Genomic DNA, 25,400 nt, shown 5'->3' on the forward strand with positions numbered 1-25,400 from the left:
AAGAAAAAGAAAGAAAATTAGACAAAATCCCCAGTCACACAATCGCATCTGAGAATTCGATATACACTTGCTAACATAGCCTGGAACTTGGGCAATTACGATCCATCTCAACAGGACCTGCATGAGACCCGGACCACAGTATAATAGTCCCTATACCTATATCATATCTCGTGTACAAAAATCGAACCGAAAGTTTTCCTCCTAAAATAGAAAGAAGCCTCCAGCTGCAAAACAGCCTAATCCCATCGGCATTCTCAGCAGTAGATTGATCCCTTGATCCATTCATTCCTTTCCAAATACCTCCACATTGCAGACTGGGCAAATCTGTCAGATAAATAGACGGACTGTCAGCTTCGACATGTACAGTCCATACTCAAAAGAGTAGGAGCAGGGTCATATCCTAAATGGAATGCCAGTTACCTTGTTAATCCCCAACCATTTGGTGATGCATTCACCATGGTATGCATGTTTGCATGGCAGCTTTATTCGCCGATCGCCAATCTTGTACCTCATTTGGCATATCACACATCTATTTTGCAGATATGGACTACACTTGTTAGCAAAGCAATAATATATATGAAGGAAGATGCAAAAGTCCATTGTCCACAAAAACCAATATCATTAGAGAAATGTTCTCCGGTTCTAGAAGTTAGAAAATGATAAGATTAATGAGGTAATGACCCACAAAAAGAAAAAGGTAAAAGAAGAGACAATTCCTGAAAGGAGTTAAGATAGACTTCAAAGAGCATCCCAAAAAATTAACCTTAAAAATTAGTCAATTTGCTCATGGCACTCATTCTGGTCATCCCCCAGAGGTAACATTAGAAAGCTTTTCCAGACTTGTTTGTTGCAAAACGACAAGCACATCACATTTGCAGCGATGAAACTAGCGTGATTTAGGTCATGCTAATGATGCCTGAACTGCTAATGATACTCCACGTCAACTTTTTTCATGAAAAGGATATTCCCATGTGATTTAAGCGGGGCGGGTCCAAAGGAGCAAAAGAGTTCAAAGACCTTTTCCATTAAAGATTAAAACAATGCATCCATTTTATCTCTAGGAGTCTGAAGCACCAAAAGAAAAAAAGAAAAAAAGCAGAATGATACCTCTCCCCCGATTTTTTTCTGGTAAAGAAACCACCGAGCTTGTATTTTGAGGTCGGAAGCATACTAATTAGCTCTTGGGAAAGGCCTTTATTCTGAGTTCCAATTGCCTCCCCCAAATCAAGTAGTTCCTGGAAATAGGAACAACAACAATGAATGTAAACCATTTACATTATCTAAAGATGACCTTCAAGTTTTAAAGAGTACTGTATTCCCAAATACACCATTCAACTTTGGTTTTTCTGAATATAGAGGCTGAGGACCAATTCCTCTTAAATTAAGAAAACCAAACGCCTCCAAGACCTCTCTCCAGTATCTTCTATCATCTAAACAATTACAAGGCATCATGCAGTAGTCCCCATCAATGAAAAGCTTTATGGCAGACTTTATAGGTAAGAATTTAAAGTTCACATGTAGAACTTAATAGCAGTTCTGCTGCATAAAAACAAATGGCACGTTGGCTTTATAAATTACAAATATCACAGGATTCTACTTTTCTCGGTAATTGTCAGAACTATCAGCTTTCAAACCAAAACACAGTGGTTATGCCTATCAACATCTCCATGGAAATTATATACACAGAGCAAAAAAATTGGAACCAGTTCCTGGCACATTTCTGGACATTTTATTTCCCACATACCTGCTGCGCATCTACAAGAATAGTTTTAAAGGTCACGGTGTCTAGTCAATATTCTCAAACTACATGTATAGAGAGAGCAGAATTCATTGAGAGCTCCTTATTACTTGGAAGACATGATTTCGTTTCCACACTCAATTTATATCAGTTATATTATACGTCAACTTCACTTCATATATGTTTCTACTTATAAAGAATACACAAAAAAGGAAAATGAGTAAAATGGACATAGATACATAAATTGGATATGAAGTCATTTGAGATATCCATCAATCTATCTAAAAGCCTAACCTTGTAAATGCCAGCATCATTATCGTTCTAGTACCCTGACACTTCCCCTATCCCCATTATGGACAGATTGAGATTTAAGATTAGCCAAAACCATGGGAAGTAATTACACATATTGAGACAAACAAGGGACAGATCCTCAGCCAAACAGATATTGAAAATTAGGATCACCACATATTGTTAAGCTAACATATTTAGGGGCTGGTGTAAAAAAGGTCTAACGTAGGGAACGCAGAGAGTACACATATAGGTCTATTTAGAAGAATCTAGCAAAACTATCGTCGGTGTCAATGTACATTCTCTTTATTTTAAATTTTAACATATCTGAAAAGGCCTCAGCACATCAAGATGGAGTTTGTTACTAAAAGAATACAATTGTAATTGAACCTTGTAACTAAAAGAATAAAATAAATCCGATTATTTGAATGAGGAAAAAAGACGGTTGTTATGATTGGACATCTACATGCACATCAAGATAGAGTTTACGTGCTTTCAAGCTACTTCGCGATAATGGCCTCAGCATTGATGCGTCATGCCATCTTAATCATAATTGCCAAAAGACCAGGAGGCATTCACACAAATGGCACCATATCCAGCAAGAAACAGTGCATGCTCATTATTCGGAACAAAAGAAAAGGTTTTGTAAGTTGATTACATATACTAATCAAAGCAAACCTCATATGTCATGTTGTCCGGATCAATGTTGTCTTGCCAAACAGCCTGCAGTAATTCACAGAGGCATCAGAAGACTTTTCTTTTAAATTTACATTTTCCATATCTTCTTCAAAAGAGAAGCTTTTTTCAGGTTGATGGGATATGAAAAAGAATATCTTAATCGGTGAAAGGCCAATAAAAGAAGTTTGCCAAACATCATTAGGTTTAAGAAGGAGAAATCTTGATCAATCTACTGGGTAGTGACTAAGGCCGTAATTAGGCACTTTTAGTGGGATGGCAGAAGAAATTGGAGCTAATAACGATAAGCCATAACAGAGCAAGCCAAACATTGACAGTTGCATTCACACCAATTTCACGCTTCATTAAGACCTAGCCACAAGGTAGAGTTCACAAACTAAAACCACCCTGAGTAGTCAAGTGCATAAAGCTGCTTAGCAAGCAACATGAATACCTGAGATTCATCAGGAGATTGATGATTTGGGCTACCTGAAATAATAGAGCAAATTCTTTGTCAAATATGAGTGGATGAATTAGAGAAGTCAGAATCTTAGCGAGGCTCTGGAAAAGTTTCTTCTCCCTCAATTCAAACTTGTGGTTTATAGGAAATCCCCCAAGCTGATCAACTGACCTCAGCTTGCGCGCATTACCAATTAATCAATGGGACACCAATCTTTGAAGTCATTATTTGCAATATTTAAGGGTCAACCAGATTATAAAATTATTAGTTGCACTTACGTTCTTCTGGATTTCCATCCACACTTGTTGATGCATGTTCCTCATATTGAGTATCTATTCTGGCAGGCTCTTCAACACTATATCTCGAAGACTGTTCCCAGTCACTCCCAGTAACCTCTATTCTTGGCATTTGATGATTCATCTCATAAGAACTGTAATAGGAATTACTCCCCTCACTAGCAGAGCCAAATTTGTATGCATTCATACTCATCGACCAATACATACTTTCCTGACAGAGAAAAACATATCAAAGCATTAGCAAGAGTACAATGAGAAGCTTCCAGAACATCTGACTGCTTAATGGTACAGCATACTTCCTTGCCCTCAAAATCCCTTCAACATCTCATTTATTTAAGGACTCCTGCATAACCTGAAGTAAGATTCAGAGAATACTTCCTTGGAGTCACCTAAATGCTTTAAAAGGAGAACATGTGAACCCAATTCCTTTTTCTTTATTGGAAAAGGTAAATCTAGCCAACAATTGATGATGATTTGGCTAACATGGGTTTCATTGTTCACCTTTTAACCATACAGTTCCATTTAATGAAAACAGTACCGAGGTATTCACCACTGATAAATGAAACATATTGCATATGAACAAGCAACGTTAAAGTCGAACACAGATTAGTACAACCACCAGCCCAGTGCTCATCAAGGAGCATCAATGAACGTGGAAGGTCCACATCAATGGTTGATGAAAGCTTGAAGGGACAATTGGCTTTTGTGGGAGTTCTTCGTTACATAGACACAACAGAGAGAAAGACATAAACACCCATCCCACCTGATCAAGCAACGGTGCAGCTGGAGGAGCGTAGCTCACTGGGGCATGAGTAAGGCCTTCAAAGAAGTTCATGAAGCTTTCGTTGTTGGGGTAAGGGTACCCAGGATTTACATAATGTGGTCCCATCCACCCGTTCGATTCCATCACACGAAGAACTTTAGCAACTCGAAATTGCAAATCAGAAGGACACAGCTACAGTAGAAACAAGGAAAGGCATTAAAACCTGATGCAACCGAAAAATAGCAAGGAAAATCCTTTTATCAACTATTTATTCAATGTCTACATAAAGTTCTTACATGATGAAATTGTTCCCTTGGATTCAAGTGTTATTCATTTATCCTGCAAGAAGTAAGGTTCAGACTCCACATCATAACTTCTTAAAAGAATACACTGTGGCAGATAAACTATCTAGGCTTGAATTAAGAGAAACTACAGGGAAAAACTCGAAGAACTAACAATGCGAATGAAGTCGTTATGCTCGTGAGAGTTCAAGCCGCATATTTGACATCAGGTCCTACAGAAACAACTGCTGGCCCTCCTACATGGATGGGGAAAAAAAGCATCGTGTGAAAAATGTGATTTTGAAGTATGAAAGAACAAGAGATTACGAGTCTAAAACAATCCCTTCGACTAGTATACTGAGCATTTCACAAATACATCAGCAGCATTGTGTATTAACATAAAATAGAATAAAATAAGATGAACAGAGGCCGTTGTATTTTCTCGACTGTTCGGTCATTTCGCTTACTAAGCAGTATTTCACGATAAATTTCTCGACAGATTGGGAACCCATAAAGCAAATCGCCCCGCATTGCAGCAATTTCATTCCACCAGAGATCAAAGATGGCAACTTTCGCAACAGAACCAGATTTAATAACCAACAACGACTAAAATACAGAGAGAGAGAGCACAGAGCAGACACCTAAAACTCAAAACAAAGAGAGATGATGAGACTCGTAAAGAGGAGACAGGAGACACACATTGTTGAGATGGGTGCATAAGAAGAGGCGACTGAACCGCTCTCACTCTCCCTCTCTCCACCCCTCCCTCCTCTCTCCTCTCTCCTCTCTCCTCTCTCTCTCTCTCTCAGCAAGTCTACAAGTGAGGGCTGTGGCGCTTTATGCTGAGTTTCAGGGACACGTTTCCTCCAAAATTATACATTCACAGAGAGAGAAGGAGAGAGAGACAGAGGGAGAGAGATTGTAGCCTGCTTGCTTTTGCTTGTTTGGAGGTGCCAAAAAAAGGAGAGAAGACCGCCTCCCTTTTTTTGGTTTCTTCTCTGTTTTGTTGCAGTTAATAAGCTTAAAAAAAAGAGAGGAAAAAAACCATTTTTTTTTTTACAGAAGAAGCTCAAACAGATTGCAGCTGTCTGTCTCGTCTCTGTCTAGCATCCATACGACAACGTTTTCCAGGTCAAGACAAGAGCCGGGTTACCACGGAAGGAGGGTGGGTAAGATCACAACATTACTGTACCAATCCTAGCAGAGAATGTTTGTTGAGAAAATGGGAACCATCTGTAACACATTAAATGACTCTGTTCCTTCTCTCTATGCAGAAAGGGAATAGGGTAGTTACTTTGGTTGAATCCGTTGTACCATCTTCCAATTAAACTTATAATGTTCGCTGAAAGAAATGGCATGGTCAGCCTTCACAGTACTTTATCCGATTGTACAATGCACGAAAATATCGTAATTTTCAGACATTTAAAAAATGGATAAAGTACTCTAGTTTCACACACTTCCAATATATTAAGTGTATTGTCTTCTTTCTATATATCAAAGCATGTTCATCTGCCATCGCTTTCTAATTAGGCCAATTGGCTTAACATGAACCAAACATAAACAATATTTTATAATAAAAAAATATTATATATTTTTAATTGTTTCAAAAGAGATGAACGGGTTTCTTACCCAAAAAAAAAAGAGATGAATGGGGAAAAGGAAGAAACAAGAGCAGGAGATAGGAGAAATAATGTAGATTATAGCGAACAGTGTCTTGTTTTCCCCTTTTATTGTAATGTTCTGCTGCTACATGCATGTGTCCCCGGGCTAGACCTGTCGAAGAGAAGCTCCGATCATGTCATGGCCAATCTTTTCTGGCGCGTGCTGATTTAAAGCCTTCATTTTGGCACTAGTACATATAAAGATTCAACCTTTTAGCTCGTGGGGTGTTGGGAGACAGACAACTGTTGAGTGGACAGTCAATGAACCTGCATCTACCCAGCAGTTCATAGAAGCCCTTGGTATGTACAACTTGTTCGAAGCATCATCATGAACCTCATCACCACCCAGAGGCCAAAAAGCTAACATTTTTTAATACTATAGGCACTATACAGATGCCTAGCATGGAGGAGAAAAAAGTTAAAAAAAAAAAGCAGATAATGAAGAAAGAGAAAGGTGTGGATGACCGTGCAACGGGAAGGAAAGGGGGATGGGGATGCGGATGGGGATTGAGATTGACCAAGCAAAGACAAGAGAGGAAAAAGCCAAGTCCACAGCCGGGGGAAGCCGCATTTGGCAGAGGAGGATGAGAGAGATCATTGCCGTACAGTTGTGAGAAACCTTGTAAAAGAAAAGAAAAAAGGAAAATAGTCTTCTTCAGTTTTTCCTTTCTTTTCCCTGATCCCTACAATTTGTTCCCACAAGACTTGCACCTTGGTCCCCTAAACCGCAGCAGCCTTAAAGTAATAAAAAAAAATGAAAGATAAGATTAAAAACGTTTCATGCAATTAACAAATACACGACAGGGTTGAGAAGGAACCAAAAAGAACACAAAACCAAGTCACTGTGGTGGTGGTGTTGTCTTCCCCTTGCCTGTGAGCGTGCAGTGAGTGTCCATCTCATCCCTTCCTATTCCTCCTACACAGTACTACTGCTGCTGCTGCCACTGCAGTCTCAGTGTGAAGCCAAGCAGAACAAGCAAGAGAGAAGGCAGTAAGGAGGAAGCTGTGCTGAGTGTGATCTGCTGACAGACACAATATTTGTCTTTTGTCCTGAGGATTATATGTTGCGGCCCCTACCTCCCTAACCTACCCCTGCCCCCATTTTTCCCCGGAAAGAAATGAGACTTTACCCCGCAATTAGCCTATGTTTCTTGTCCCATTCATTTTCAAAAGTTAAACGCACCCCCCAACTCCCTCTTTTTACTTTTAATGATTATCTTGAATCTTGATCGTTTATCATGTTTCGGCATCATTCTTATAAGCCCCATCCCCCTTCCCTTTTCCTTCCCAACCCCCAGTAGTCACCCTTTAGGGCAATGCCTCCACTTTATGAATCTGTGTCACATCTGAATATTACTTAATGCGGAGTCAATAATAGAGGTATTTACACTGCATTCCATAAAGATGACAAGTTCGAACTATGACATGAGTGAATCTTTGGCTAGCTTATCTATTATGCATTTGTTATCTTATGTACCATTCTAGCTTTAGACATGCCAATAGAGTTATGGTATTTAAGGTTCCTATACCTACAAGTGAAATAAGTATTATAAATCAAAGGGCGCAGTTGTAGTGGTTGTGGAAACCTTATAATGACACTCATGAGGAATGGTGATGCTAGTTGTCATTTCACACATTTTTCACTTAATAAAAGAAAATAAATCACATATGTAAAGAGTGGTTTTTGGTACCATTGCACCAAACTTGCTCGAGCTTTTGAAATTGATTGGGCAAATGGTAATGAAACATATGTTGATGCAAAATTTACATCATTATTGCTAGCAGTATGTGCAATGCTATTGCGAAATTTTATTGCAAAATTTCTCTTTCTTACGATCTTAGTCATCGATGCCATTCTTTTTGCTTCGGTTGTATATTTCTCACTTCCTTTCTTCAAAAGAAATTCCCCTTCTTTATTTACTTGCTTTATCTTTCTAATCAAGTCCTGTATTTTTGCTTTTTCTGCTCAAGCTATTCTATTTATAAAAGTATCGAATCAAGTCTCTCTAACACAAAATCAAATCAAATTCAACTAAGGTGAGGATGTTGAAGCGTGACATGGACAAAATATTATTTATGCGATCATCTACCCTGGAGCTGGGATGGTGATTAAATTTAAGTGCTTTATTTCTTGAAAATAAAAATAGGAAATGTTTGTCGACAGAAACTGGTTTTACAAGGAACGATCAAATCACTCCATAGGCATGTCAAATCGAAAGCGGTTGGAGCAATGCATTTTGTATTTTATACATGGAAATGTTTTTGAGGGGCCCATCTGGGTTTATAGTGATTCGGACTCCGGCCCATCCGACTGATCCGTCTCTCTCCTCCTCTCCTCCTCCCCGAGGAGAGAGAGCCGTCGTTGCTCTTGTCCGCAGGTCGTTCCGAGGCTAAAGAAACTCTCGGCCCGTGACACACACCTCGTATAGCGCTAGCGATGGTGGCGACTGTTGGTAGGTTACGCTCTCGTGGGGACGTACCATCGGGTACTGCTTGATGTTCTCTTGCGTCGTACAAATCGGAAGATGGGAAATTTGAGCGTAGGTCTCTTTGAAAACCTCGGGACAGCAGTGAGTACAATGCAGAGAGAATAGAAAAAAGCTTCGAGGGTTGTGGAGCGCGAGAGGATCCGATACGGTGGAGATTGCTCGTTCGTTCATATTTATGGCCTGTGCTTTGGAAAATTCTCAGTAGATGCGGCGTTTGCTTTATTTGTACCTGCAATTTGTAACATCTTGCTCCTTCCGGGAAACAACAGCGTGAAAGCCTCTTCCTTGGCAAGTACGTTCCCCATATAATGCAGCTGACTACAAAAGAGAAATGGCAGAAAATGATGAGGACTTGCAGATCCCGAGGGATGCCAAAATCATCAAGTCACTACTGCAGTCGATAGGCATTGAGGAGTACGAACCTTATGTTGTACACCAGATGTTAGAGCTATGGTACAAATATGCCGGTGATGTATTGACTGACGCAGAGCTCTACTCAGAGCATGCTAGCAGGGTTTAATCCACTCTGATGACATTAAGCTTACAATTCAGTCAAAGGTCAACTTCACCATCTGGTAACCTCCTCCACGAGGGGTAATCTGCCTGGAAGCCGGTGTTTGACTTTTATTGAGTTTGATAATGGTTCTTTCATTATTTTCGCCTTATGATGCCTAGAGTACTCTTTTACTGCCTTTCCCCTAGCTTTTATTGGGATTAGTCACGACAAATTATGACGGTTTGCAGCTTGGTGCTATTCCTCAATCCTTATCAGTGAAAATTGAGTGGTTCTTTTCATCGTTCAATTTCCATCCTCCTAAGAATTTCCTCTATAGATCCCCCTGGCTACTTAACCAAAAGCAAAAAAAAAAAAAAAAAGAAACAAAAGAAAGATTAATGTGTGCTACATTTGCTTTGTGCTCTTGTTCAAAATCCCGTGACGCAACTAAACCGATTGCATATCAGGTCTTGCTAGAGCTGGCAAAAATCAGAAACAAGATTCCATTACCTAGAACGGTGGCAGGACCTGGCACCCTCCTCCCCCCTGAACTAGACACATTGATTTTCCCAAATTACCAGCTTACAATTCCAGAAAAGCAACCTTTGGAAGAACTAGAGCAGGATGAAGTAGCCAAGCTCAATCCATCTCTAGAGCAGAGCATGGAGACAGTGCAACATACCCCATCGGAAATTCTCGTTTCGCCTTTCTAAGCAAACTAACTGAACGATGTATCACTGTAAAACCAAATGTTGTAGAGGAACTTCAGCATGTGTGGTTGGGTTGGCTATTAATTTTAACCAAGGCCTTAGCCTTTTGCTTTGCATTAGCTTTTGGCTTCTGTCTTGTGTGCCAAAAGCTTTATAGTTGAGGATTTTTAGCCCCCTCGACTTTGAAAATTTTGTTATCATCTGGTGTTGCCAACTGCTAGGCAGCCACCTTGAATCATATTTCCTCTGATAATAAATGGAAGTATGTCTAGTTCTGGCCAAAAAAGGAAAAAAAAAAACGATAGATGCATATATGCCTTGATATGAGTAATGGAAGCTGTTACACTAAAGGGTCCTGTTTTTTTTTTTTTTTTTTTTTTTGGTGACCCAGAAATCCCGAAAGCCGACAGCCGGGGAAGAACCTAAGGCCGACGCAAGTTCTGGCCACCACACTCACGCCAATGTTAAGTCACCCCCCGCGACGCACGGGGATTCGAACCCCTCCCCTTCACGAGGGGGAGAGGGCCCAAAGCCAGCAGCGCCACCCAGGTGGTTAAAGGGTCCTGTTTGCTTAGTAGAATATCATTGTTGAGGAAGTGATCCTTGCTTCCCCTTTCTTATACCTAGCTAGTGTAAGGCAGAGCTCTTCAGCAAAGCAATTTGATCTTATTACAGCCATAGACGGATTATGTCCTTTTGGTTATGCAAATCCATCATTATACCAAGTTTTCTCCCCTTTCATGAAAATGCCAACTAAAATAGCAAATTGACATATTTTTGTGCTTTGATTGTTGTAGATGCTATTTTAACAGTATAGACAGATATTAATTTGGAGTGAACAATTCATGGATGTGTTGGTTCCAAAGCCTGAATCTGGAAAGCACCCTGTAACTCTCAGCTCCGCAGCCTGTTCCAACCCAGTTCTCTGTCCTACTCAAGAATTGAGTCCGATTTGGGAAAAGTAGTTTATAGATATTCTCTATATTTTTCCACAGCTCATATAATGTAGTTTGTTGGTAGTAGAGTGGCTTCATGCGGGGGAATTGGTCAGGTTTGAAAAGATACTTTAGAGGCTCATAAAGCTACACCTAGTACAGACAGGGTTCCAAGTGGTTGTCCCTTTCAGTGAACCACCCTTATCTTCTAGGGTTAATGGGCAAGTCAAGGGGGTTTGCAAACCTCGTAGTTGAGTCAGGGATTGAATCTCCATGGTTGCAAGCAGCTTGCTTGGTTGGTATTTGGGTAGAACCGGCGGTTCAGAGGATCAGATTGGGAACTAAACTAGCCGAGGCCAATTGCCGGTTTTATGTCCACCAACCTACCCGGTTCATCTGATAACAGGGCCAGCTCGGTTTAGTTCTCCAGTTAAATCGAGACCAATGCTCGCCTGTAATATTAGCAGTTTAAAAGGAAAAAAAGCAGGGTTACCTTGGGGGATGTTATCTTTTGTGTCGGGTCTAGGTCCTTGATGGTTTTCTAAGGCAGATTTCTCATTAAAGGGTGAGAAAACCGTTCTTGGAAAAAGACAAACACACTCGTGTGGTCTTCGGGAATGACAAATTTCTTAAAACACAAATAAGCTTTAATCAAATGAACATCTAAAGGCCGTGTTTGGAAGCAACGGTGAAGAAAAGTGAATGGGAAAATATCCTAAAATTCAGATTTTTCCTTCATTTCTGCTGCAAAATTTTTAATTTCGTCCTCCATTTTCTCTCTTTTGCTAGACAATCTTACTGCACATGCCTGTAGTTGGTCAGGACCTTCTGATCAGATTAAAGGTCATATTGTCAATGACTTTAACTGTATAGAAAACCACTCTGTCGTCTTAGGTACACTGTGATGAGGAATCTTCATGATCTATGTAGATTTGAATCATATGTGGATGCACTCAGTTGTCCACATGTGGCTGGATCCGTTGCCTGTAGAAGGAAGATAGAAATGAATGATTCTTGGGAGGAGAGGATTTCATTACTGTTTCGTTATTTATTTTTATTTTTTTTTTTCAGTTAGCAGCAAACGAGGAATATAAAAACTATGCCCCCACGACCACGAAGTGTGGCATTCGAGATTGCACGAGTGGGGGGCTTGGGTGGTTCTTCCAAAGGTTTGAAGTCAAACATATTCCTCCTTGTGAACTCCCATAAAGGTCTTCATCAAGAACGAGTAGCTAGGTTCTGCAGCTTTCGAGGATAATTGAACCCATATTTTCTCTCAAAAAAGAAGTCGTGCAAGTTTGACGCAGCTGTGTGGTTTTAGACAGGAAAATCTACGCATTCACCGGTAAATACGGTCGAGCACGTCAAGCCAAGAGCTGCATTAAATATTCCTATTGGACTCTCAAACCTTCTTATACGAGAGACATGGTATAGAATATGTTATTGGTAGCTACGCCAGGCACCCGGGTGCTCATATGAGTTGAAGCACCTTGCTGCATTTTTCCTGATATTGCTCCTCCTGCTGTCAGAATGAGAGACCCTTATTCCAACAGCGTGCTTCAGTGGTCCAACTCCATGTTTTTGCCTCTTCAACCTCGCTATTCTCAGCCCTTTTCCTACTTCTCATCAAGCAACTTGGTTACTGGTACTCACTGCCAAACATCTGCTTCCTCCCCTCCATTCGAAGCCCTTCCTCTTATCAACCGCTTAGGCCTTCATATGCCTGACGAGCCTTCACCCTCTCATGGCTCGTCGAAACAAGATGAGAGCCTGTTTTTGCAGAAAGCCGATGCTGACCGTGATAACGATAACGGGGTAACTGTGGCTCTACAGATAGGACTCTCTGTAACACCTTGTCCGGCTTCAGAGCTAAAAAAAGAGGAAACCACCGTGGATGCGGCCGATGCCATCAGGTGTCGCTTGGACAAGCTAAGCCAGGGTCACTACTGGATCCCTACTCCTAAGGAGATTCTGGCTGGTCCTCAACAATTCTCATGTCCTGTTTGCCAGAAGACCTTTAACAGATATAATAACCTCCAGGTATTAATTGCTGCCTTTTCACCATTTAAAATTCTTACAAAAGCTTGAATTATTGACTTAACCTGACCTGATGCGGTTGGTGTCGCAGATGCATATGTGGGGACATGGATCGGAGTACAGGAAAGGGCCTGAGTCGTTAAAGGGAACAGGGAGTACAAAAGCACGAGCACAAGAAAGTAATGATGGCTTGATGCTGCAAAGGATCCCGTGCTACTGCTGCGCGCCTGGGTGCAAACACAACATCCGACATCCGAGAGCAAGGCCTCTCAAAGACTTCAGGACCCTTCAGACCCACTTCAAGAGAAGGCACGGCTATGGAAGCAAGCCATTCACTTGTCGAAAATGCAGCAACAAGTCATTCGCTGTGAAAGGCGATTGGAGAACCCACGAGAAAAACTGCGGCAAGATTTGGTACTGCGTCTGCGGCTCCGACTTCAAGCACAAAAGATCCTTGAATGACCATGTTAGGGCCTTTGGCCTTGGCCACGCACCTTCGTTTGCTTGACCTGCCTTATGCCTTGTTAATTTTCTCTCCAGAAACTTTGGGTCGAACACTATGCAATTTCAAGAAATGGCGCTGATCTTTCTATTTGCTTTTTGTCGGGCCTTCATTCTTTTTAGCAATCATAATGTACATGAACATCAGAATTTTCGTGATGCAGCCTGTGTTTAAATTCAACACGAGTTTCCAAAATCAAAATCTTACTGAATCTTTATGTCTTATTCCGATAACTGGACTCAAAGATCTTAAGATCGAAATTCTGACTCCAATGAAAAGATTTTAAGATCGTAGCATATGTTTGCTGTTGGATAATGCATTTAATAGAAATGAAAGCAAAAAACACGTAGCTATCCAGGTCATGATACAAGGGTAATCAAACCGCGTCTAGTCGAATTTGACTGGCACAAATTTGACTTAGCCGAAGTCCACTCAAGTCCCCATCACAAGGACTCGATCGACCGTGGCCATAGCATGGCGTATGCAGGAACAGAATCAGGGGATTCGTTGGATCTTTTCAATATGCGAAATGGGAGATAGCTATGGGCCTTGTGGCTGATACAAAGGCTCACCGTCGCTGAAAGTGGGCTTCCTTTAGTTATCCACCTCTACATGTTGGCCCCGCTCTGAGCGTCCCTGCTCTCTCTCTCTCTTTCTCCTCGCGCACTCGCACGCCATCGCACGTCCGAATTGTATCGAATGTGATTCAGAGTTTAGAAGAAAGAGGATGGCTATGGCGTGCAGAATCGCTTACAATCAGGGGCTTGTCAGTATCAGCTGCGAGGCTATGATGGCCATGCCATACTCGAATCACGTGAAGAATAAGATTAGGTGTTCGTCTTCAGACGTTGGAAAAGAGAGGGAGAATCAGCCCGAGAAGAGATGCCTGAGGTGCAACACTTTCTATGTCGACGCCCATAATTCTCCCACTGCTTGCTCTTTTCACGGCCACACCACCGGTACTTCCCTTCCCCACAAGAGAACCGAAGCTTTTTCTCTTTTTTGTTGCTTTTCGAGGCATACCCACATCCCTGTTCTGTCAATCCCGTTCAAATTTATGCTTGATAGATGTCATCCACAAAGGAAATTCTCAAATTTAGGTGCTCTCGAGGTTCTTTGCTCATGCGCTCGTCAAGATTATGACCCCTTTTGGAGAGCTATGTATCCTTCTTTTTCTCCAACCTTAAAGAAAACCCTTAATGCTCGTCAGTTGAACCTCTTCATTTTTATAAAAACGAAGAAAAAATTGAGTTTGAGGCCCCGAACCAACCTGGAGCTGCATTGGTTGATCAAACACCCACACGATTGTGTTAGATTGTGCTGCTTGTTATACAGCATGTCGAAGTTCAATGTTGTGTTTTTATCAGTGAGAAGGGCACTCCCCAATTTTCTGCTTCTCTCCCCAGTCCTTTGCAGTCGACAACACGCTACTAATCTCGTCAGCTTTGGCTCTTCTTGCTCTGTGATACAGGCTTCCGAACTGCTAGAGATGAGTAGGTTTTACTTTAATGATGTCGAAAACCCGCAGTAACATCATTCTCTATGCAAACTTCCACGAAATTTATCTGAAGAACTTGTTGGAAAAGAACCCTCTCAACGTTATTCTACTTTCATGTTGTCCTTCTATTGACATGAATGCAAGAAAAGTGTTACGATCCAAAGCCATGTTTGAAACTCTTGGCTTAAAAATCACTATAATGCGCATTTAAAGATGGGGTTCCCAAAGGAAGAAAGAGTTATATGTTAATAATAATTCAAGATTTTCTGCGAACTTCATGATTATCTCTAAGCAATTATGCCCATCATTTTTTCGTAACTTTTCTTATGAACTATTAAACAACCAATCACGGGGAATCAAATATTACCACTTGCGATCTTTCCCCAAGAATTACTCCATATTTGATTAGGATGAACGTTCTAGTGAACTCATAAGGTATTTAAATAACTCTTACTAGGGCTGACACATGTTATGTGCACAATATGGGGAATAATTAAGCCCTATCAATGATCAATAATACATAAAAGGCCTATTTGGTTCGGTTTTGAGGAAATGTTTTTGGAAAAAAGCAAATACCTTTGGAGTAAAAGGTTATCAAAATGCAATAGTATTTGGTAAATTTTAATTTTAAAATGCATTGGGAAATAACTTTAACTAAAATGTCATTTGGTAAAAAATACATTTGTAAATGACTTTTTTGTTATTGATAAAAAAAAAATGGACTTTTGTTAATTTTTTTTAAAAAGACTGAAAGTATTTTTTGCTAAAGCTTAGCTGCTGATGGGCCAAAACAATTACTGAATAGCCTCACCTGAAGTTATGCGACTCCACGTGCCTTGGCCGTGGAACTCAAGCAACACCTAAGATTGCCCTACCTCAAGCAGCATCGTTTGGATTGTGGGAACCGAGATGATGCCTAAGGTCGCGTGACCCAAAACAGCTCCACTTGGGTCATGGGAATTGAGGTGATGTTGCCTGAGGTAGGGCAACCTCGCGTGATGCCTTGGGTCACGCGACCCCTCAATTGTCCAGCTCCTTTATGCAAATTGGGAAAGTCAAGCGTGAATATGAACATTGCTAGAGACTTGCCTTTCGGAAATGCCTAAAGTCCAAAGCAAGTGAGGACTTACCTTAAGCATTTGGCTTCCCAAGGCTAGCATTTGGACAATGGAGTCCCAAAAACACTTGTCAAACACCTCATATTTTTCCCCAAAACCCCTTGAGAAAGGTAAAACAAACAGGGCTAAAGTCTCGGTCAAATTATTGCCCAAATAACTCATTGAATTCGTGGGGATTAATTGAGTCGAAAAGTTCGAACATTCCTTATTACTTAAAATTAATATGAATCATAATGCAAAGATGTCATTGAGAAAAAGAACAAGAGTCACTATTGGTCGCTTCTTTGGGTATGATCATTAACATAGGAAAGAAAGAAATTAAAAGAAAACTATGAAGGACAACATCGAATTTCTTTTTGTTTTACATGTTAACATATTTATCTTTGATCTCCGTTTATCACGTGAAAAGTGAATGATTTTGATTTTTTTTTTTTAAAGACCGCTTGTTTCTTTACAAAAAATGAATGAAGAAAGACAGAATGCAAACTTTTGTCGACAATTAGACATGGCTCATTTCGCTGTTCTCTCAGAGATGCTTACTCAATAGGAGACTTCCCAATCCTGTTACTCCAAGGGCCCCTCTTGCATGACTAAATATTTTTAACATTCATTAAAATATTTAGACATTAATTGACTAATTATTGTAAGCAACGTAAGCGATTGCATTGCTTTGTATAAAAAAACGCATGCATCTAGACATGCCATTTCAAAATTGATGTCCATGTCCAATTGCCTAATATAACTGAATATAATCCACAAAAAAAGATAGGGAAGTCTTACAAACAAAATTGCCATTTGGGAAAATGACACAAATAATATATAGTTGCTGAACTTTTAATTGGGTCAATATGGTTTCTGAACTTTAGTCCAATATATAATGTCGCCCTCAAACTTTATATTTACTCGATGTAATTCTTAAACTTTTGATATATGTTCAATTTAGCTTCAGAACTATATGAAAATATTCATGTTGTCATTCTATTAATTCAAGCTCAAAGACAATATTGAATGCTTTCATAGAGTTCAAGAACTAGATTGAACATAAATCAAAAGCTTACGAACCACATTGAATAAATTAAACTTTCATAGAGTTTAGAAATAGATCAAACATAAACTAAATTTTTAGGAATCATATTGAACAAATTAAAAATTTAAAAGTCACATTTTATATTGAATCATAATTCAGAAACCATATGTGTCATTGTCAAGGCTTTGCTAGCATAATAGTATTATTATGAGAATAATAGCACCTTTTAAGCCATAAATTTTTGAAGGAGTGGGCCCTAAGGGTGAACGGTTCCAATTTCCGTGCAAGTTACATGTAGATTTTGAAACCAAGTTGTTGGAATAGGTTCTTTATTTTTTGAAACTTGAAACATACTAGGGTTTGCCCATGCTCCACCTATACTATTTGCCCAACTAATTATTAAATAAACGATTATAATGAATTATCATATTTAATAACTACCACTTACTATTCAATCCGTTGATCATAGCTTAATATAAACATTAAAAAGTAAAAGTCTCATTTATAAAATGAAAACTCAAACTAGTGGTTCTAAATTATACACTTATTATCAAATGTCATAGAGTATCACAAGATTGCTTGAAGACATAGATTAATGTTCCAAATTCCACCAATTTAGAATTTGAAATCTACATGTTGAAATAAATTCCATAATTTTTTGAGTTTGAAACATACTATACATACCTTTGAATCTTAAATCGGACAAGTTTACATTGGTTCGATTCTCAAGCTTCATGCTCACCTCTAGTGGGTCCCACGATAATTTATAATTATTTTATTTTTTGTAATCTATAATAGATTGTACAAATTATTATTCAATCATTTTTCTATATTTTATCTCTTGTTGTGTTTAATAATGGAGTAACCTATAATGAAAAGTTAGAGATATGTGTACTATAAGTCCTAAAACTTGTCACGGAAATACAATTGAATCTTAAAATTTTCTAAAAGTGCAATTAAATCCTAAAACTTGTCAAATTGATTCATTCCATTAACATCGTGAACTTGTCTAACAGAAAACACTAAAGTGGCATTTTTAAATCAATTTATTTTCCTGTGTAGCGTTTTTTATTACTTTTTTCTTTAAATCTTATTTAAATAAAAAAAAAAGAGCTAAAATATTTTTTTAAAAAAAAAATTGGAAAAAAGAGGTGTAGAGATCATGGGTGGGCGCAGCCATTGCTGCCATTGTCAAAGGGGCTGGTGACCTCGTCGTGGGATGAATAAATAAATTTTAAAACATCACATCAATATTTTATGTTAAACAAATTAATTGTGTTAATAGAAAAACTTGATTACACAAATTTGATAAGTTTTAAAATTGAATTGCACATTTTAAAAGTTTTAAAATTTAATTATATTTTTGTGATAGGTTTTAGGACTGGTAGTGCAGATATTCCAAAAAAATCAAAAAGGAGAAACCGTGGAAGGGAGACTTTCCACAACACGTGCGAGGCGCGGGGGAGTCGTTCAATCAACGTGAGGGGGAGAGCGACACCGCCCAAAATGAGAAAGAAGCCCTAAAGCCAGGAGGAGCGGATCAGGTCAAGGGGCAGGGAGGGGCAGGGGCAGGGCAGGGGCAGGGGCGGGCGTTTCCTTTTCATCCTTGATCGCACTTTCTTCCATCAGCGAGGATCCTATCCTCCTCTCTTCCGATTGAAATCGCGTAGAGAGAAAAGTGCAGAGATACAATCCCTGTATTAGCTCGCCCTCTTATTTTTGTCCTCATCGTCATGTCCAAGAGGTGAATTCCACCCCTTTTTAGCCCCCCTTTTAACCCCCTCCTTCCCTCTTATTTCTCTTTCAGGGGATTCATTTTTATTCATCGCGGGGCTTTCAAGAGTTGTTGTTGTTGCGGCTTTTCTCTTGTGTTGAGATGTATGGTAATGGGCAGCTGGCCTTTTTTGCGATTGCACCGGTGGTCATTTGATGACTGAGATTTCTGTTCATCGAACGATGGGCGCTCCTGTTTATGTTCTTGGGTTTCTCCTTCATTATTACGTGCCTTGAATTATTTGAAAAAAGCGGCCTCACGTTTTTCTTTCGAATGGGTGCATCGATACGTTTAAAAAGCTTAGTTCTTTGGTGTCGGTCTGGTCAAGGGCGTGGAAATCTTTTTGCCTTGACGTTAGGTCGGTCGAGGTGGAATAGGGTTCTCCTGAATTCAGGCTTTTCAGTTGCCTGTGATTGTGAATTTTTTCGAATGGCCGTGAAATTGGCTTCTGGATATCGATGAGATGTTTCTTGGTAACTGGTGGATTAGGCATGTAACTTGGGGAAAAAATTAAAAAAAAAGTCTTTCAAAATGCTTGATCATTGCTAGGGTGCTGCCAGTTTTATGATCGACTGCATAGATCGTGAAGCTGCAGCGTATCTGGTCACGAGAAAAATCTATCCGCTTCTTTGTATTCTGTTCTGCAAGTGGTGTCTTCTTTGACTAATTACTGTGCAACACGCTCTTCGGAACCCTTTCTGTTGTTTAGCCTTCTTTGGGTGATGAAATGGCCTTATAATACTATCTGTGCTTGCAGAGTTCTTTGCAAGTTCTTCGCACATGGTGCTTGTTTGAAAGGGGAGCACTGCGAGTATTCACATGACTGGACAGCTCCACAGAACAATGTACATTTCTGCTTCTGTAGGCTTCTACAATTAACCCGGATCAATTCGCTGTATTCGATATTGACCCACTTGATCTTTGCACAGGTTTGTACCTTCTATCAGAAAGGAATGTGTACTTATGGAAATCGATGCAGATATGAGCACGTCAAGGCTTCTCGTCCATGGTCCGGTGCATCATCCTCATCCTCATCATCGTCAAGAACTTCCTCACAGCCCCCCATTTCAGGGTGTGTTCCTCAAGTCTTAACTTCTAGGAGTGGGGTACATTGCAGCTCCACTTCTGTAGAGGTTTCTTCACGAAGCAGACCTTTAGGTCCCCGTAACCAACCTGCATGGAATCGAGGCTTTGAGCAGCCTGATTATGTTGATGGCACTGACGTCATAGAGTCTAGAACTGTCAGACCAGCCGATCAGTCTATCTGCTCATTTGCTGCTGCTGGCGATTGTCCTCGTGGAGAAGCTTGCCCTCATATTCATGGGGATTTATGCCCTACATGTGGAAAACACTGCTTGCATCCTTTTAGACCCGAAGAAAGAGAGGAGCATATGAAGACTTGTGAGAAAAAGCAAAAGCAGCTTGAGGCATTGAAACTTAGTCAAGAAATAGAATGCAGCGTATGCTTAGATCGTGTTCTTTCGAAGCCCACTGCAGCTGAAAGGAAGTTTGGTATATTGTCAGAATGTGATCATGCATTTTGCATAACATGCATCAGGAACTGGCGTAGTAGCTCACCAACTACTGGAATGGATGTGAATAGTTCGTTGAGGGCCTGCCCAATATGTCGCAAGCTTTCTTACTTTGTCATCCCCAGTGTCATTTGGTACACCTCAAAAGAAGAAAAACAGGAAATTATCGACAACTACAAGGCCAAACTCAAGTAAGGACATATAAGTATCCTACATACAATTTATACATACATATATATTTATATTTGCGGTGAAATTTTCAGTTTCTTGTTGGCCAATCTTTGGTATTTTATGAGGTGAACTAAGAATATATTTAGCCTTATGGTTTCTGTGGACCAACTGTTAGTCATCTTTGGATTGGTTCCAGTAAATCGTGTCTGCAATTTGTTGAGATTTACAAGCAGTAATAGGTGAAAACTTTGGTCATTTGGACAATATGCTACAAGCTTACTATTTGCTTCTTGACTGCAAGGGATAGGAATACTTTCTGTGAAAAGTAACCATGGCGCTCTGCAAAACCTTGTGCATGTTCTGTTTCTTTCTTCTTCTATTCTCGAATTGATCTCTCTAGACCATTGCTAATTTGCAGGTCAATTGATTGTAAGCACTTCAATTTTGGAGATGGAAACTGCCCATTTGGGACTAGTTGTTTTTACAAGGTAATGCAGTTCTGAGCTTGAGAGTATTCTGATTTCATTACAGAGCTTGCCTTGCCCTATGTATACTTAAAGTGAGGCTTGTTTGATGGAATTCATCTTTTGGCTGACTTGCTTTCTCCTGCCGTCAATTGTGAAAGGATATGCATTTTCTCCACTTTTTGGTGCCTGTTTTAGTTGTGTCTCTTAAAAGAAGATATCTCATTGGTAAAGTGAACATGGAGATGCGCACATCTGTTTATAATGTAGCTCTGCCTCTTTATTTCAGCTGTATATTGTTTGCAGAGTCATCTTCTGTTAGCTGCATTTTGTACCATCCAATTTATGGGCTAGTGTTAAGTGGGTTCTTTGCCAAGGAATTTCTTGTAATCCGCATGTTGTGATATTCAATTGATATTCCCAGTGTTCTTCACCATTTACCTCGTGAAGAAAATATGCACAGGGGTTGCTGTGTCTTATTATGGGGGGAACCATATTTTTTTGAGCCAGGTCTCCGTTTGGAATGATTCTGACTGTCAACTTGTTCCTTTCAAATATTGCAGCTCTTGTAATTTGACTTCTATCTAAAGCAGAACACCCAAATTTTTTTAAAAATAATTAGTATCGACACGTGGGTTGGTTGTTTAACTCTTTCATTTTTTTTAGTTTTACGATATATAAGTATTGGAGCAAAAGTGGATAACTTTTTTGCTTAGAAAAGTTTAAAACAATACTGGGTTGATGGTGCTTTGCTATGCTGTATCTGCTTCCTTTTGCCATTGGGTGCAGACTAGTGACCTGACTTGTGGCACCTTGGATATGTGAATGTCAGAGCAATCTTTATTTCTGCATGTTTGCCATCAGGAGCACCATGCAGCTTTAAGCTTTATACCTGAACGCATTCCCCTGTGCATCTAAATGACTCAGTAGGCTTTACAAAGGTATCAAAGAGAACAAGACACCCACACTGTTAATTGAGTGAGACTAATTTTATTTAGAAAGTAATATAAAATACTATCCTTATGTAGAGTTTGATTGCTGAAAATTAAGTCTTCTTCCGACTGACTAGGATATGCAACCTCCCAATCCTTCCTTGTGGGCTTGGTTTGCTCATATTGCCGATGAAGAGCGGTTTTCCATTTATTTAGACTTCCAAGTTGGAGTTCCCTTGTTGCTATTGCACTGACTTCGTTTAATAGTAGCCTCGTGTCTGGAATTTCAATAATCCCTTGATTTTTAATTTCAATGGACTTCAGTTGAAATGGCCTTTCCCCGGGAAGAGTTGTATAATGATCAAGTTATTTTTGATTATTATGTAATTTTCTCCCATCTACTTTGGCCTATGTCAGTGCTGATATTTGACAAGAAGAGGAAGAAGAGGTGGTGGTGTTTATGTATAATTCTTTTGGGTCCCATAGAGAGAACAAGCTTGTCTCCTGAGTAGTTAGTTGCATTGTTGTGGTCAAGATGAAATCTCGTCCTCATCTGACTTCTGTCCGTGGAACTACTTGTCATTTAATGTACGCTCATCCCAAAGATCTTTAGGCAATGGATAATACCCTAATGGGTATTGTGTTTGTTGTTTCCAGCATACGGTCAAGCCAGGGTCATACACATGGATACATCGCAGGCCACCTCCCCGCAGGCGCAGGCGCAGGCGCAATCCTGCAAATATGGATGCAATGTTTGGTGTTTTTGAGCATTTACTTTTTCTTGAGAGCCTTATGGGAGATGAAGACTTGGATTTCTATAATGTTGAAGACACCGATGATGATGATTTTATATCTATGGAGATGGCTATTTTATTGGCACGACTGGGAACTAACTCGGGTGATTCATCAAGTGATAGGGAGTAGAGGTCCTCGAGGTTCAGATTTTAGCCGGTTGTCATTGAGTTTGTTTTGATATTTGGAAGTCTGGCATTTTTGCATAAAAAAAGAAGATGAAGCTTGTAGTTTGTTTCTCTTCCTATCAAAATTCTGTAATTATGAACCGTGAACTAGGTTTTAACTTGTGTGGGCTTTTTATTCGATTAAGGTCAGTGGTGTGAAGCTATGTTTGATTGGCATGAAAAAACATTTCCTTAACATTTCTGTGGAGGTGATTGGAAATTAATTGAGCTATGTGAGATTCTGCAAGTGTGTGTTTGGTTGTATTTTAATCCTAGTGTCCATGCCACCAGGCATCTTGAAACCTTTGCTTTATGCCCATGCATCTCGCTAATATTTCTGAATATATCGGGAGAGAGCTGATGAAGCTATGAATTATGGGATGGGCATTCTATTTATTGGTGCCTCTACTGGATACATGCTACTTAGTGAAGATGCATTGATTGGATTAACAATATCATGTGATTTGGCATTCTTGCAGACATGGAAATTTAGTGGTTTGTCTTTATTATATTCGTAGTATGTGTAGAGTTCCTATGCGATGGTTGATGGCTCTTTACCGGTAGATGTCCCTTTTCAATTTGAGTAGATCTGCAGATATCATGTGATGGACTTTAATCAGATTGTCAGAATGCCTATGTAAATGATGTTATGTGATTGCAGCATGCATACAGAGATGGACGGCTGGAGGAAGTTGTTTTGAGGCATCTAGGAGCTGAAGATGGAGAAACAGTGATAGCTAAGGATATTAGGTTTTTCCTTAGTACTCTTCATGTCTCTCTTTAATGTTTTGTTGACTATCATCTGCGGATGCTAGGTCTAAATGCTCAACTTTGGCCTTCAATTGTTTATTTTTTATTAGCTTTAGCCAAGTTTTGTATATCTTCAGGCTGTCGGACTTTCTTGGTGATCTACGGATCAGTTAAGCAGTGCCAGTAGTACATTCCAAGGGTGAGCTAATCCGTTATTTCCAGCATATGGTACGATAATCTCTCCGGTTGTAAGTCCCAAGTTACAATGAGTTTGCGTTAACAACTGAATTTTCATTCCAACGCCAGACTAGCCTTTTTTTTTCCTGGCCAGATGTTAGACTACCTTTTGTGTAAAACGGGAAGTCTTTACAGGGTAATGATAATGTTTTTGTCATTTTTGCAGGGTGATGCCTATTTGAAGTATTTGTGAATTTTCCTTATCTGTTGGCATGGCATCTCTTCATCAGTTGTTGAGGCAAGTTTGAATTTTAGGTTTTCCAGTTTTCCATATATTTCTGTGAGATTCTGATAAGAAAACGTTATGCTTCCCCAATTATAACGGTCTCTGCGGACTGCTTGATGATAATTTTCCACCTGGAGATAAAAGCTGTTGTTGTGCTTTTGAGGCACAAGGAGTTAAAATGACTTTCACTGCCTGAAAGTGACACAAAGTCCATGTGAGCATGTCTCGTTTTTCTACAATAGCCTAGTGCTTATACTGAATGTGAAAATGATACCTTTTATAAAGCTCGGGCAAGGACTTAAGTGGAAGGATCACTGGAGCGTTAGGTCTTTGTTCTCTACACACCCTTGTTACAAGGCTTGTCGCTTTCTCGTCTTTAGACAGAAATAGAAGGTTCTTTGTTGTTAGTAGAAGCTTCTTCTGTCAGTGATGGCTCTATGGAGGATTGTTTTTGCTAATCTGATTGGCTGCTTCGTTTTTTGTTTGCATCAGATGCGGTGTTGTCTGCCCTCGGAGGTTGAAACGGAATTAAAATTTGGATGCTTTGGACATGCGGAGTTCTACAATAAAGTAAATTGTATCTGGAAAAGAATAAGGGGGTGAAGAAACATGGGGAACGTATATTTACACATGTTTGTTGGGCATGTTTTTCTCCATTTGGCTCTGATCTGTGCATGTTTGGTGTTTGTTGCCGACACTTCACAGTCTGGAGCAATGGGATACTTGTAAAAGAAGTCTAGTGGTGGTATTGGTTTGGCTTCAAAATGAAGTCACGAAAGCATTTCTGTGTGCGCTAAAATTGATGGATCATGTAGCAAAATCCCAATCCCAACACAGCTTGAAAATGAGCAAACCGTTATGGTATCTGGGAGGAGCAGAAGCTGACCTTTGAAAATGCAGGGAATCCCCTGCATCTTGCAAGCGGGGGCGGCGGTTTTAATCTATTGGCAAACCGCTCTAATAATTACGTTAAAGAAAAAGATCTTGACTGAGGAATGGCAAGAAATCACGGCTCGCGTATCTGCTTGGATTTGCTTTGGTCGGCCGAAAAACATTGAGTGTAGCAACAACAGATAATCATCATTAGGATGGGAGGGAAAACTGGGCCGTCCGATCGAGCAAGGCTAATAGCTCGTGCAGAGTTTGGAGCAATTTTCAAGCTATAAAATCACAATGGGACCTTTTTCCTAAGGAACCACGTTGTGTAAGGGCCATTCTAAGAGCCTCCTTTTGTTGTTTGTGCCAAGCATTTTTGCAGTACCTACGAAAATAAAACTAGGACGAATACTGCGTGTAATGAGACTTTACTTCACTATCACACCATAACGATTTTGTTCAATAATTTGCTAATGGGTCGCTTTAGCAAATGCCTAATTGTTAA

The 25,400-nt window shown here is 39.8% G+C and overlaps 3 protein-coding genes and 1 pseudogene across 12 annotated transcripts; 3 read left to right on the plus strand and 1 right to left on the minus strand.

Annotated features, from left to right (window-relative positions):
• LOC104421943 (E3 ubiquitin-protein ligase BIG BROTHER) lies at window positions 1-5,494 on the minus strand. Of its 4 annotated transcripts, none has more exons than XM_010034120.3 (10): window positions 5,201-5,494; window positions 4,677-4,758; window positions 4,517-4,559; window positions 4,221-4,412; window positions 3,440-3,668; window positions 3,156-3,190; window positions 2,705-2,749; window positions 1,108-1,235; window positions 421-529; window positions 1-324 (listed from the first exon to the last, which is right to left on the minus strand). In XM_010034120.3, the coding sequence occupies exons 4-10, from the start codon at window positions 4,362-4,364 to the stop codon at window positions 283-285; spliced, it is 732 nt and encodes a 243-aa protein (XP_010032422.1). In that variant the 5' UTR covers window positions 4,365-4,412; window positions 4,517-4,559; window positions 4,677-4,758; window positions 5,201-5,494; the 3' UTR covers window positions 1-282. The 4 variants fall into 4 exon arrangements, with proteins under 4 accessions (XP_010032422.1, XP_010032423.1, XP_010032421.1 ...); XM_010034121.3 differs by having other exon boundaries at window positions 5,143-5,494; XM_010034119.3 differs by lacking the exon at window positions 5,201-5,494 and adding an exon at window positions 4,969-5,111.
• A 3,011-nt stretch (window positions 5,495-8,505) lies between these two features.
• On the plus strand, window positions 8,506-9,860 carry LOC120288722 (annotated as a pseudogene).
• Window positions 9,861-12,237: 2,377 nt separating this feature from the next.
• LOC104421941 (zinc finger protein WIP2) lies at window positions 12,238-13,463 on the plus strand. The gene is made up of 2 exons (XM_010034118.3): window positions 12,238-12,832; window positions 12,921-13,463. The coding sequence occupies exons 1-2, from the start codon at window positions 12,323-12,325 to the stop codon at window positions 13,335-13,337; spliced, it is 927 nt and encodes a 308-aa protein (XP_010032420.1). The 5' UTR covers window positions 12,238-12,322; the 3' UTR covers window positions 13,338-13,463.
• A 5,074-nt stretch (window positions 13,464-18,537) lies between these two features.
• On the plus strand, window positions 18,538-24,839 carry LOC104421938 (putative RING-type E3 ubiquitin transferase C3H69). Of its 7 annotated transcripts, XM_010034106.3 has the most exons (9): window positions 18,538-18,718; window positions 19,506-19,593; window positions 19,678-20,471; window positions 20,870-20,939; window positions 22,505-22,745; window positions 23,468-23,556; window positions 23,694-23,755; window positions 23,960-24,031; window positions 24,512-24,839. In XM_010034106.3, the coding sequence occupies exons 1-6, from the start codon at window positions 18,708-18,710 to the stop codon at window positions 23,521-23,523; spliced, it is 1,260 nt and encodes a 419-aa protein (XP_010032408.1). In that variant the 5' UTR covers window positions 18,538-18,707; the 3' UTR covers window positions 23,524-23,556; window positions 23,694-23,755; window positions 23,960-24,031; window positions 24,512-24,839. The 7 variants fall into 7 exon arrangements, with proteins under 7 accessions (XP_010032408.1, XP_010032417.1, XP_010032409.1 ...); XM_010034115.3 differs by lacking the exon at window positions 22,505-22,745; XM_010034107.3 differs by lacking the exon at window positions 24,512-24,839 and having other exon boundaries at window positions 23,694-23,784; window positions 23,960-24,027.
• Window positions 24,840-25,400: the final 561 nt, after the last annotated feature.

The sequence above is a fragment of the Eucalyptus grandis genome, chromosome 10 (genome assembly GCF_016545825.1).
Source record: "Eucalyptus grandis isolate ANBG69807.140 chromosome 10, ASM1654582v1, whole genome shotgun sequence".
NCBI lineage: Eukaryota > Viridiplantae > Streptophyta > Magnoliopsida > Myrtales > Myrtaceae > Eucalyptus > Eucalyptus grandis.

Bases quoted from the DNA above. Each gene is read 5' to 3' on its own strand.
- LOC104421943 (XM_039303303.1), bottom strand. From the start codon at position 4,364: ATGGAATCGAACGGGTGGATGGGACCACATTATGTAAATCCTGGGTAC. The intron at 2,750-3,155 runs GTATTCATGTTG...GAATTACTGCAG, and splicing joins AATCTCCTGATGAATCTCAG to GCTGTTTGGCAAGACAACAT. The intron at 1,236-2,704 runs GTTTGCTTTGAT...TCCTATTTCCAG, and splicing joins CGGACAACATGACATATGAG to GAACTACTTGATTTGGGGGA.
- LOC104421941 (XM_010034118.3), top strand. From the start codon at position 12,323: ATGAGAGACCCTTATTCCAACAGCGTGCTTCAGTGGTCCAACTCCATG. The intron at 12,833-12,920 runs GTATTAATTGCT...TTGGTGTCGCAG, and splicing joins ACAGATATAATAACCTCCAG to ATGCATATGTGGGGACATGG.
- LOC104421938 (XM_010034106.3), top strand. The intron at 20,472-20,869 runs GTAAGGACATAT...GCTAATTTGCAG, and splicing joins AACTACAAGGCCAAACTCAA to GTCAATTGATTGTAAGCACT. The intron at 20,940-22,504 runs GTAATGCAGTTC...TGTTGTTTCCAG, and splicing joins GGACTAGTTGTTTTTACAAG to CATACGGTCAAGCCAGGGTC.